The sequence below is a fragment of the Argiope bruennichi genome, chromosome 6 (assembly GCF_947563725.1).
Source record: "Argiope bruennichi chromosome 6, qqArgBrue1.1, whole genome shotgun sequence".
Lineage (NCBI taxonomy): Eukaryota > Metazoa > Arthropoda > Arachnida > Araneae > Araneidae > Argiope > Argiope bruennichi.
The window spans coordinates 80,281,053-80,295,180 of NC_079156.1; the positions used below are offsets into that span (position 1 = coordinate 80,281,053).

General features: G+C 30.9%; 1 protein-coding gene across 5 annotated transcripts in view; it reads left to right on the forward strand.

Moving 5' to 3' along the window:
* The window catches only part of LOC129972244 (paxillin-like), a 118,750-nt gene that overhangs the window by 70,823 nt on the left and 33,799 nt on the right, over nt 1-14,128 (forward strand). For all 5 annotated transcript variants that reach the window (XM_056086303.1, XM_056086302.1, XM_056086305.1 and 2 more), the window contains exon 2: nt 10,320-10,507. In XM_056086303.1, the coding sequence (XP_055942278.1) occupies nt 10,320-10,507 (188 nt within the window). The remainder of the gene's footprint in view (nt 1-10,319; nt 10,508-14,128) is intronic.

Sequence of the window (14,128 nt, forward strand, 5' to 3'; positions counted from 1 at the left end):
CAACCGAAATGTACACAAGAACTGCGGTAAACAGCTGCATAAATCGTTATTAAACAACTGCAACAGCACAAAGCTCTCAGAGTGTATTTGTTGGAGACTTCGTTTGGTTACTCGTTTGAGCTCAACTCATCTGATTCTTCTCTTTGCACGCCTGACTATCAGCTTTTTGTAGTTTTCCTGACAGGACATCAACGATACAACAGGGCATCAAAATAAATGTCAGAATTTGAATCTTAATGGAGCTGCATCAAGATTCTCAAATTTTCTTTATCTGACAAATATTCTATGTCTACCATTTTTGTACTCCAAGGTGTCGGGGGAGAGGTCATTGACTCAATATCCATTCGCCAGCTTTTACTGTATCTGTAAAACTCTCTTCCTTATCAGGAGATTTATTGCAAAGGGAATTAGTATTACGAATCCGTAACGATAGGAATAAAGATAATGTCTCTCTAACCAATTTTCTCATTATAATTTGAAATAATATTTATCATTGCGATAAAGTAAAGTATTTGAATAGGTAGTTTTTCGGTTTTTCCCTATGAGAGAACAAATTTAATTTCTAAAAAATAGTCGATTTTTCCTCTTTAGATGCTTTTTGATGGTGTTTTTCTCTGTCCAGTTTGTATTTTGTAATGCTTGATAATATTTGATGTTACGATGCTGCAATATAGTTACTATTTGATTATGATTGCTCTGTTGTTATTTGGCTAGTTGCTGTTGTTTTGACTGGTCAGTTTATTATTTGCCTAGTTGCATATACTGCGAAATTACTACTGTAGCTACTCTTGCATAATAAGAAATGCCAAACATTCTAATGAAGGTAATCCGCCAAATTACCTGCACAAATATTACTCACCAATTCTCTGTTACTTCCGCTCCATAAAGGTTAAAAATTAAATGAACATCCCCACATATACTTTTTTTTTCTTTCTTTTTTTTGCAATTTTTGTGTAGGATTCTTTATGTGAAAATGGTTCATTTCCATTTCTTTATTTATTTAAAAATGATAATTCATGATTAATATATGCATTATTTTGTGAAAATATATATTATTATAGATAGTGGTTGATTCATGGGATTTAGATTTATTATCGGTCATGGTATTCCTTGGTTATAAGTACTGCAAATTGCTGAAAATTAGATGTATAATTCATGTTTATCGGTTTCATTATTTATTTACAATTTGCTAAACGTAACCGTTTTTTGTATTCATTTTCATCTATACCAGGCTTCGAAAAATTTATCCTTTTAATGTTAACTTGAGACTACGACTTTTTTTTTTTTTGTACTCTCATTAACGCTAAATCAATTATTACTCGTGGTAATTCATGTGTTTTATCGATTCCGCGTTATTGTCCGAGCTTGCTTTACTTACAAAAGTTTGTTATTGTTGCTCATGTCATTCAGATCTTCTCCAGACATAAAAATTTAAATTATGTAACTTGTCGATGTTACGATTTGTCACCAAGATATAACAGCTCTCGCATTGCATCTCTAAATTTTCTAGAAATGCTACAAAATTCCTTTTTGACTGGAAGGGTGATCTGATAGGTTGCATGAAAGGGTGGAAGGATTGATCTGATTGGAGTAGAAAGACTTGGGCTGTAAATAATATGGAACTTTTCTGAAGCAAATTCGATTACTAATATTATTAAAATCCTGTATTTCGAATTAATTGTCATTAACAGGACTATCTCTTTCTGTTTTCTGTGTATCTTTAATTGATTTTCGCTGTTTCTTTACATAGTTGGACGCATTGAACCAAATATTCGTTCTTTTGATTCCACAACTGTGAGAAAAACACAGTTTGTTTGTTTATAACTCACCTAAAAGTGAGAAAACGAGCTCTGAACCGAAATCACACTACAGTGCTTACGTTTCCAGCAAGAAGCAACCTTAAAAATTTCCTCCCGAGGTACAAGTTCGTATTAATTATCCCTCTTGTCCTGAATTATGAGCTTTTTGTTTTACAAAACGTCAAGAAGGCGAATCCTGGAGCGCCGCATTCCCGCCGGTGGTTACTTTTTTATCCTCCCGTTCCGAACGCTACATTTTTTGACGTGGGCGATCCAGCGTCCATATTTGGGTCTGGCATCATTTGATCTGTCTGCAGAGATACGTCACGGCAACCACGTGCATAAACACACAACGCCTCTGAAAGAAAAGTGTACGGGTTTTCTTTTACAAACGTTGCCGCCTGTGGCAGACGTAGCTAATGAATTTTGTATCGAAAACGAATAGTTCCCGACGACGGCCCCCCGGGGTTTCTTGAAGAAAGGAGCTTGCGCCCTCTTTTGACAAATTACGTGCTGTTCTGATGAAAAGCACTGATATTTTGTTCGGCGACTAGAATTTCATTTGTAGTGCTATATTTGAGGTGGTAGGTTGTTTGTTTTCGTTTGTTCCATGAGCAACGGTTACGTTTCGGCACTTTTTCTAATATCATGCTCCATTAGGGTATAGGTTACGAGGCGTTTTATTTATTGCTTTCGGTTATGAAACAATAAAATTAAGAATTCAAGAGGATCAATATAAAAGAATCAGGATATCGTGTTATATTTTATCGATTTGAATTTGTTTATTCTATTTAAAACTAATATATATTATTCTGATTGAGGAATAATATATATATTTGTATTAAATATGAACCTATTACATTAGAATGAGACACTTCATTCTTCTGTGCCTTGGTAGGTAGAAAGAAAAATTAATAGACAATTCCAGTTAATTTCAAGATTGCAGTGCGGAAACAGTTAAAAATTGCCAGTTTAAGAAAATCCAAATATATTCTCTATAAAAATCGGTTAATTTTATAATTTTAACACGATTTTTTGAAATCGTTGTTTATTCTGTTGTACATTAAAATTTCTTTGTCGCTCTTATTACAGTAATAAATTGAATTCAAGATGGAATAACCAAATGGAATGGTCTCTTCAAAACTTTCCCGCATATTCTCTAATTAAAATATTATCTCAGAAAACGCCTTCCATGGAATTGGCGTACAATTGTACGAAATATTTACCTTTGGAGTGAATTTAGTGGTTGTAGTGGATCTATCATGTCATCCTTGAGGAATTTTTTTGAGATTAATTTTTGGTATGGTTGATAGTATCCGAAAATCGAATTTTTGTTTCAGCAGCATTCTTCCCGACTGATTAAAACAAAAATTTGACATAAAATTACATGTGTAGTTGCGAAATCCGTACCAAATATGAAATATTGAAATCATTGCATTTTTGAGTTATCACGTTCACATGTTTCTGAAAGTACAGACCGACAGACGGTCAATGATTGGATTTGGCTGAAAATTTGATAGCTGTTTACACTCGAGTTATTAAATCTGTGTACCGAATTTTATATATCTAGTTCTCTTCGTGTGTAGATATTATGTTAATTTATACTGGAACAGCCGGAGAGACAGGCTTCTTCTGGACGGAGTTAGCTCAAAATTTAATAGAAATCTATAAATTTGGTGTAAAGACATAGACCAAATTTCATTCTTCTACTTAAAACATTTTTGAGTTATTTTTGTCACAGTCAAACAGATTGATGGACATTTCCCAAAAATGTGTTTTCGAATTCGGGAAAGTCTAAAACAGAGAGATCCGAATTTTTACATGGAGAAAACATGGACAATTTTTTTAGCACTTCGAAATTTTTATTAAATCCGAAAATCATTACATGAGATATAGCATTTGCAGTATAAAAACTATAGTTTTAAAAAGAGCAGTAAAAAAAAAAAAAAAAAAAAAATCATAAATTTTGCTATTATTGGTGTCGTGGAACTGTAAGAAAAAAAAATGATTCATCATAAATTTTTTTTTTTTTAAGCGCATGAAATGATACTTTGACTTTCACCAAAATCTGTAATAATACTAAAATTGTATAAAGTGTATATTATTAAATGAAAAAAAAAAAAAATCCATGACTTTAAATTTCATTTTCTGCTTGAGCTATAAAATGATTTTGTGATTGGCTCCAGAACTTGTTTAGTTTTCAAGAATATATCGATTCTTTGAAATCAAAACTATTATTTCCGTAAAAAATTGGTAAAACTAATACTTTGAAGATGTTCTTGATGGCTTTCAAAACGTTTCATATTCTAAAATTCGAACTTTTTATGATAAATTTTCATACTGCAAATTATAGTAACGAATATTTACTTAATAAAAACCTGGCCTGCATTTGACACATTCGATTAGCAATATTAGTTGCATTCCTTTAGATATAAACTCTGTGATGTTTTTCCCATCTCGCTTGAGTTTCAGAATTTTGATCATGCTGTTGTTTTCACTGTCTAAAACGTATGCTTGCAGGGAAGCAAGTTTTACAGAATATTATTGCAAAAAAAAAAAAAAAAAAAAAGCTTATTTTATTATTTTTCTGTTTACTGCATTTTCTTGAATAAATAAGCATAATAAAAACTGTTATCAGTTTTGCAAAATTTGAAATTTAGGGCTTAGTTGCAATTGAGATGGGTTGCACATTTCGTATGTTTTCGAAAATCTTAAAATAGCCGGTGAAAGGTAAAACAGAACTCTAGAATGATTGTAATCTTTCCGGCTGATTGATAATGATGTGTTCAACACGTTTCTTCCCTGTTCCTACTTATTTTACTTTGAGTTTTTATTGGATTAACTGATTTTTTCCCTGAAAGTCTAAGTATTTATTTGTGTGGCTTTATTTCTTAGGATACTTCGCAATCATTTGCTTGAAACTCTTTTTGTGAATTTTGATAAAAATACAATCATTAAATATTTCAGCAAAATCTGTTTGTTTTTACATGATTTTATCTACCTTGACTTTTTTCATGTTTGTCTAGATGAAATTTCGTAATCCATTTTCTCTTACTATCTGATGCACTGGATTAAAAAAAAAATTGTACAGTTGTGTTCCCTATAGTATAAAACATATTTTAATCTTTTTAGAACGGAATAATTGATCAATCGATTATCTATACTTATAATAAAGCTCAATGTGTGTGTGTGTGTGTGTGTGTGTGTGTGTGTGTGTGTGTGTGTGTGTGTGTGTGTGTGTGTGTGTGTGTGTGTGTGTGTGTGTTGGCGCTCTACAGGCCAGACCGTTTGACATACAGCTACCAAATTTGGTACATGTATACCTTGGAGGTTGGGAATGTGCACCTGAGGTTCCTTTTTTCGAATTTTTAATTAGAATTTTAATTATTAATTAAAAACTAACTTTCCCGCCAAAAAAATCTTCCATTTTCCCCACCGCCAACTTTTTCGCCAAAAAAATCTTCTATTTTCCCCATCGCCAAACAAGAAAGGCTTCAGTTTTTTTTTCTCCCAACAGTAATGAAACTAGGGTTAAAAATTTTCGGCGGATTATTTCAATCGATTTTGTTTATTTTCTTAATGCTTGATGCATTTAAAATGAAACATTGTTAATTAATCCATGTTTCAGATTGATTCTGAAGTACTTTTGAATTAAAATAAAACAGAATAAAGGAAATTAAAAATTTCTAATCCGCATAGCGTTACCCCAACTGGCGTAGAAAAAATCACGTATTTGCGTTACGTAACCGGCGAAGAAAATTCACGCATGCGCATTCTGTTCTGATTGTTGCCATGACAACCGTTATCAATGGATGATTTAAATTATTTTTGGGTTAGTTGCATGCTTTTGTAAGTAAATTGTATTTATGTTAGTTATATATTTTTTGTATATGCTTATAGTTTTAAGTACATCGTTTTTTAAGTAGTTTTTTTAAAACCTCTTTTCAACCGTTTATTTTAAACGATTCGTTTTATTTTCTTAGTGTTTGATGCATTTAAAATGAAACATCTGAGAAAATGAATCTGAGAAAATTTTGTTGACAAATTCTTGAGATATTACATAAATTAAGAAAGATATTCTTTAGTGCCCATAAAGTTTAAACTCTCAGTGACTCTGTTATCAGTAATCAGATTATTAAAAAAAATGCTTTGTTTCAGTAAAAAATATTATTATATTAATTGCAGATTAATCCCTTCCACTTTAATTTAAAGCATAAATTCTACGGGAGGTAACAGAGAACTAGAGAGATGCATATTACGTTATGACTGAAGGCCTTTATAATATTATGAGTGAATTATATGACTCTCAAAATTTGAAGTTTTAAAATATTTTGATGAAGAATCTATTAAAGTTGGAATTGCGTAAAATATTTAATGGTAATTAATCGATTGTTAATTAATCGATCTGCTCATAATGAATCTAAGAATATTTTGTTGACAAATTCTTGAGATATTACATAAAGTAAAAAAGATATTCTTTAGTGCGCATAAAGTTTAAACGCTGAGTGACTCTATTTTCAGTAATCAGATTATAAAAAAAAATGCTTTGTTTCAGTAAAAAATATTATATTAATTGAAGATTAATTCTTTCCACTTTAATTAAAGCATAAATTCTACGGGTGCTAACAGAAAATGAAAGAGATACATATTACGTTATGGCTGAAGGCCTTTATAATATTATGAATGAATTATATGATAATCAAAATTTGAAGTTTTAAAATATTTTGATAAAGAAGCTATTAAAGTAAAAATTGCATAAAATATTTAATTATTAAAATTTTAACGAACATTAAGATTGGCGAACCGGCTGGTCGCCAAAGGCGGCTAGTTTTGAATTAAATCATGATTCCACTTAAATATGTATAGTAACAGCTGATTGACAATTTGCGAACAAATTTATTTTAGATAGTCAAATTTTTATAATATTAAATTATGAATTATATTAAAGCATAAAATGTGGAAAATAATAAAAATAAAGTAAAAATCGAAATCGAAAAAAAAAAAAAAAAAAATTGAAATGTAGAATTTAAAATAAAATCCTAAAAGCATAAAAGCTGAAAACGATACTACACTATTACCTCCACTTTTACATTCGCATTTTTAACACTTCCCCCGCGATTTATATTTTCCAACACTTACGCCGCCATTCTGGTGATCTTTTGAAATATGAAAATGAAGGGCTGAATTAAATTTGAAAATTAAATCACATAAAACCAAAACACAAGGTATATTCACAGAGATATTTATCAAAATTCTATTAAAACTATATTTTATGTGATTAAAATTCCAATTTAATCAATTATCCCAATAATATCAATTCCGTTGCACTGAATTATCTCAGTGTCTCGCGCTTTTATAACTTTTCTTCTGACTTCTATTATTTTTTTATAAATTCGCCATTAGTGTTCTTCTTTCGGTATACTTTAGTTTACATAACGAATGTAAAACTTTCTTTTTGATTATTCTTTTACCTTTCTTTGCATGCCTTGAATTTATAGCAAGAAAGAGGATTTCGGGGACGAAGTGATACACTCTCGAAGGTTACGGCTATCTGTAAATATGAGTGCAACTCCCCCTCCCCTACGACGTCCGTATGTAGCGATGTTGTTATTACGCGTTTCGTGCTTCATAATATAATTGAATATCCATTTTGAATGCCTTCTTTCCCACCGAATGGATCCGAAATTCGACTCGTATCCGCATTTTTACTGCATGATTGCATACGAAATTATATTCATCTATGTCTCTTCGTTTTTGAGTTATCCCTTTCTTACAAAAGCAAGAACATACAGACCAATAAGGAACCACCTTTGTGAAAACTTTGGTCCAGAATTTAATTGAGTTGTTATATATATAGTAAGTACGTAAATGATGCATGTTCGAAAAGAAGAAACTTTTGGTATTTTAACTTCGATTTATTTCATCCAGGGAGGCATAATTTATACAGATAAAAAGAGGCAAAAAATACGCCAGTCTACATCGCGATACAGGAGAAAAAGAGACCGAAGTTTTTCCTTTCGGTGATTGTACTATGAGATTTTGATAGGGATTTCTTTGACACGTGTATATTTAGGAAAGGGAGTCTTAGATATCTTTAAAAGAATATTATAAGCATTAGGGATTTGTATCCTACACTCAGAGCGTGCGACAGTGCTGAAGTCTGCAGTTCTATAGAGTGCGGTAGAATTAATTACATAAAAAGTGAGATTTGTATCAGGAAATAAGGGAACATTTCAGAATGAAAATAGGGACTAAATTTAGATAAAAATTTTGGAAATTAATGATAAGAAAAATTAAATTACAGAAAAATTACATATAATTTCATATGTATATTTCTTAACGTTTTTGAATTATAATGTTCACACACTGCGAATGTATAGACGACCTTCCGATGGAATTCGTCCAAATTTTGGTAGAAATCTGCAAATTTAGTGTTGTGACTTCTTAACACATTTCTTCGCCCTTACTCAATGCGCTTTTGTGTTATCTTTACAGACAGGTAGGCACAATTTCAAAAATGTGTTTTTCGTATTTAGGGCGATCTAATGCATGACAGATTCGTTCAAATCTCGAGGTCAAACGTTTTGACAATTACAATCTTTTCACGTACGAAAAAGTGAAAATATTTTCTACATCTAAATATATTAATAAAAATGCGCTTTTTAAAAGTTATTTCTTTATTATTAATGCCAATTAAAAATATTTAGTTGCATAACTATATTTAAGTATACTTTAATAATAGAATACTAATTTTTTTATGGTTATATTCTTTTCAACATATATTTGTTTTTCTTTTGAAATAGTCTTTTGCACTTTGTGAGTGCAATACCAGCTACAAATACTGTGATTCCCGCCGAACATTTTGCTTTTGTTTAAAGGTGTGTGCTTCCGTAATGCTTATAACGAGGAAGTGTGGAGTGCCAACCATTATCCAACGACCTTATCATCCCACTCCAGTAGCAAAAGTGTAATTGTATTGATTGAACGATTGCGGTTGCCAGGAACAAAGGGCTAAAGAAAGTGCCATCTTTTTCTGTTACACTGCCTCTGACAACACTCGTTAGACATACATCCACGGCTTCCTTCATCAATCCAGTCTTTTAAAAAAGTTCCGAGAAAAGCGCATCTGTCGAGCACGTGGTAGGAAAAAGGGATGCTATAAATAATCAAAATATAGAAAGGGAGAAAAGAGGAGCTGCCCCATTTAAAATTTCATTAATTTCGAACAGGTTTTTATTGCTGTTGCAGTTGTACCGCATCTAGTTTGGTTTTCAGTGAAATAAATCTTTTTTTTTTTCAGTTATAATATTCATTTATTTAATACTGATATAATATATATATTTCAGTGGAATCTTGCTGTATTTTAATTTAATAATAATAATGAACTTATAGATGTTTTCAAATATTTGAATTTTATTATGGAATCTTTTGTAACAGAGATGTAGGTTTTGACACGTTATTACTTTTAGAATACTAAACATAATAAAAATTTAGAAATTTCAAATATGTAAAATTGGATGCAATCCAAATGCATGTATGTGAGGTTTAAAATAACCTAATAACTGTTTTTCAAAGCTAGTGTATTTTTGGCTTGTTTTCACGTAGATTGAGAGTATACAGCAAAATAACCGTAAACAACCATTACACTGATAAAATAAAACTGATTAAAAATTTATAATCAGAAAAACATATGACTTATATAACTTATATAAATAGAATATATAACTTATATAAATAAAAATGTAAATTAGGAAATAAAGGTATAAAGGTCATAAATGAACAGTGACAAAATTTAAGGGAAAAAAAAAACTATTTTCCTGTGGAGATGATAACTCAAGATCAAATCTTTAAATCTTCAGTCCAAAACATCGCAACGTGATTATATTTAAAGCTCGGATTCTCTCTATTTCTTTGTCAACATTAATTAAAGTTCACATAGTAAAATTTTTAAAACATTAAAGCAATATATTGTCATCAAGAATACACAAGTATACAAAGTTTCAATCTCCTTGCACTTTAGGAAGTAAATGAAAAATCAATTACAGAATTCCATATTTATAAAAAACATGGAACGAAACCGACTTAAATAATTGCATTACTATGAAATAAATGAACACAATGTCCGTTGCTTTAAGATTTGAGATATTAAGCTTGTTCCAAATGGAAAGAGGGGGGGGTGAATTTTATTTGAAATTCAAAAGAAAAATGTTACAAACGTGTGGAGTAACGTTTGAAAGGAAAAACGTTACTCCAAATCTTATTCATATATAAACTGTTTTTATACCCATCTCTGCCCGACATCAATTCAGACTCCACCGAAGAACCGTCGTGTAAGTGGGACTGGTACACGTTAAATACGTTGGGGCCAAACGTCCTCCCTCTGATGTGGTGTGGTCCCAAAATAGCCCTAGTGTTGTTTTAAAACGGGACGTTAATATAACTAAATTAAACTAAATTTCCTTCAGTATTAGTAGAATAAGATATAGAACCATAATTTATTGTATGCTTTCTTTTTTTCAGATGCTCTGTTGGCTGATCTGCAGAATCAAACGCAGCTCAACCTCTCCTCCGCCGTTTGCCCCACTCCCCCGAGCACAAACAGTTATGCAGCTGTGATGTCTCACGGCCCTCGACCTTCCAACGCCACTGTCACCACTACGGTGACGACGGAGCGTTACGAATACCGGAATGGAGCTCCAGACGATCAGGTACGGTATTAAATACATGATCATTTTTAAAAAATTGCTTTGATGATCGATTGACTGTCAGAAATACCCAGGGATTCATAAATGCTGTACAAATTGATTATCAGAAATGTGTGAAGACAGAACGATACTATTTGCTCAGAAAGGGCACAAATTTAGTCCAAATGACCTTTATCTGATGAAACTAGAATTTATTGGTACCATAGTGTATAATTTAACAACCGATGGATCAACGCGCTATTTTGAATAGCTAGGATAGGATAGGTCAGGACATAATGGTCGGGGTCATGGCATGCGAAGTTTGGTATATCGTCAGCCATTCTGGAGCTCAGATACCACACGGAAAATCAATTTTTTACTACATCAAAGAACATTTTATTCATATATTATCATATTATCAGAAATTATGCTTAATTCTACAAAAATTAGGTTTCCTTGAGATAGTGTTTGTTTGTTATTAATTCTGGTTTTGAGGTTTTAAATAAGTATCCGATTTAATTTATATATATATATTATCATACACAAATAATGTACATTCATTTGCGAACTGTTTATTTTAATAGCTGCATTAAACTTTTGAATCTCCCTGTAATTGTTTAGTTGAAATTTGTCAACTGACATTGCATACCAGGTCAGAGTAATTACCACTCTCTCTCTATCACTGACCGCAAAGTGATGTAGGTATAGTAAATCCATTGTAATGTTTTTTGCAGTCATTAATCACGATTCAGAATAATTATTTCAAGTGAAAACTTCTTTTGGATTGTTCAGTCTTGATTTTGATTTTTCTACACTAGTGACCTGAGTGCAAAACTTATTTCGTTTAATTCAAAGCTTTTTAAACTATGAAAGTAGGATTGTCGGTAGAAATTTTGATGTCTCAGATATCATTTCAGCTCACGCTTCTGCCAATTATGCAATTCATTTGTAAAAACTAATCTAAAGCCTTACTGATTTAGCCCTTAAAAATTTTCAGTTAGCTGCATTATTATTTTTTTTAATCATTTGTTAATACTTCATTGGATGGTATTTTTTTAAACCTTATCATTTCTAAACGTGGAGTCGCTAATGAGTTTCTTGCTTATATGTGACCGCACTTTATAAGAAAGATAAATACAAAAGATACGCAAATAAAGTAAATAAGCTGTAAGCTGCTTTGTTTCTGATTGTTAATTTTTGCTTTCGAATGAAATGTTTTCAAACTAATCAGTCAAGTTTCTTAAAATATTATTAATTCGAAATATGGAATCAAAACAATAACAGTGAATTTGAAAATGTTTTGGTGTCCATAATTAAGGGATTGCAGCATTTTGTAAGAAAAGAAAATTAAGTATTTAATTATTACATCAGACAATCTTAATGAAAAATTATAAAGTGAAATTTAATAAATTTGTAAGAATATACAGAAATATACCTATATATGAAGCAGAAGATACAGAAATGCACCTATTTATGGTTTTTGGAGAGACAGACAAAAGTCTAATACGAATTTGATTACAATTTTTTTGCGAAATCTTAATAAATTATTTATAGAGCTCTCACTGTAATGCAAGCAACTTATTTCCATTAGAATTTGTGGTTTGTTCTAATAGTTTTGTTTATTGGTCTTTCTTTGCTAATGAGATTTCTTTCTGCCATGCGTCTCCCCAGTACATTCCATTCATGTTGTTCAGCGGAATTAAGATCTGATGAGTACTTTGACCACTTTATTCGATAATTCACTTCTTTTTCAAAGAGATTATCAATCCACTCTGCAAGATGACATTGATCATTATCATGAAAAAGTCTCGAGTAGTACCATGAAAATTGAGTAATGAAGCAATTAGATTATGTAAGCAACATTATCCTAGAAATATGTTTGCATATTTATTAGATTTAATTCCATAACCCGAATTTGTAGACGTCCATTTAACACCAAACTGTACGCCACTAGCTCTGTAATGGTCAACTTCCGAGATATTGGTAGAAGGATAGGCTTTCCTATATTTTTATCAAGCGTACTGATGCTTCTAATCGGTCAATAAACAAAATCTAATTTCATCCGTAAACAGTATATTGCCCTTCTGCTGTTGAGGCCAGTTCGCGTGTTCACGGCACCACGTATGAATTTTCTTTTTGTTGGGAATACTAATTTTGTAAAATAGATTTACAAGCTAACACAGTAGAATCTCAATCTTTTTATGATATTATAGAGTGCTGTTTAGTCTAATTATTGTGCTATTTTAATAGAAGTCATCTAAACAATTTATTTTGACTCTTATGTATTTTATAACTGTTCCCATTTTCACTAATTTGAGTTAATTGTGTGAACTAGCTTCTAGAAATGATACTTGAAATGATTTTAGCTACTACAAATGATAGGTCATTTCTTATGGCTGTTCCAACTTTATAACCTGCTTTTTACGCCATCCTAAACGCTTTTGGCAATTTCGAATTCATTAGCAGCACCTTTATTAAAGGGGTTCTTTAAATATAGCCTCAGTTCTTAAAGCAATAAAATCATCTAAATGTTTTTTTTATTCATATCATTTAATGTATAAAAAAAAACCCATAAATCATGCGCATGACCACTTGAACAGTTTTTTTCACACATTGCTCACTACATTTTTTATCCTCTTTGCTTGACTTGCGTCCCGTGCTCGTGGCTCAAAATATTTGCATATTCGTTACTCAACCTGTCATTTTTTTCCCCTTTGCATGTTGGCAATGTCACTCACAATTTACTTTTGTGTATGCAAATTAGCATTTTGTGTTTGTCCCATAACATATGAATATCAGTGTATTGGTAATATAACATTTAAAAGAAAGCGAACTACTATAGGTATCTCACGAACAATACATCCAGATCAATATTGTTATTATTGAATAGTCGAGCGCAGAGTTTTTTTAAATCGAAAATTTGCTTCATATTTAATATTCGATACACACTTCCACGAACCATTCTTATTAAGATACCTACAATTTTATATGCATTCTTATATTTCCTGTATCTTAAAATGAGGGAGAAATCTAAAGAGAACATTTTAAAAAATTAAACGATTTACCAAATTAAAATGAATTTACTCCACTAAGTATCAATTTGGGTATGTGCTTGCCTTAATCCATCAGTTATTAAACATAGTAATTAAAATAAGTTTTATCATAATATAATTACACATTGGAAATTATTGTTTATTGTAAATAGGAAAAGTTTAATATCAAATTTGAATTGCTAAAAAAGCATGGGAAAACCAAAAATAGAGAGATGATGCATTTGTTTAGAATAATTTTTTTAAATATTCAGACAAATCGGTGCGAAATTATATTTTGAAAATGTTATAGTTTTATGATGGTCTTTTGGTATGTGAAACATCACGATTTTGAATATTCTTTTTCTCAGTATTTCTCCAAATCAAGTTTGCAATAAGCTTATGAAGTTTTTCTTAGTAAGCAATCATCTCACTTTTTTTTTTGTTGATAGTTGTTGAATTAATATCTTCAAATTATTCTCAAATGTTAGTAGAAGATGCTTTTATGTATATAATGTATTCTTTTTATTGTTTTTTTTTTTTTTTAAGTTTAGTAAAATTGGAACAACTGATTGTAAACATAACACGTTGATGTTCGAAAATCAACAAATCCATG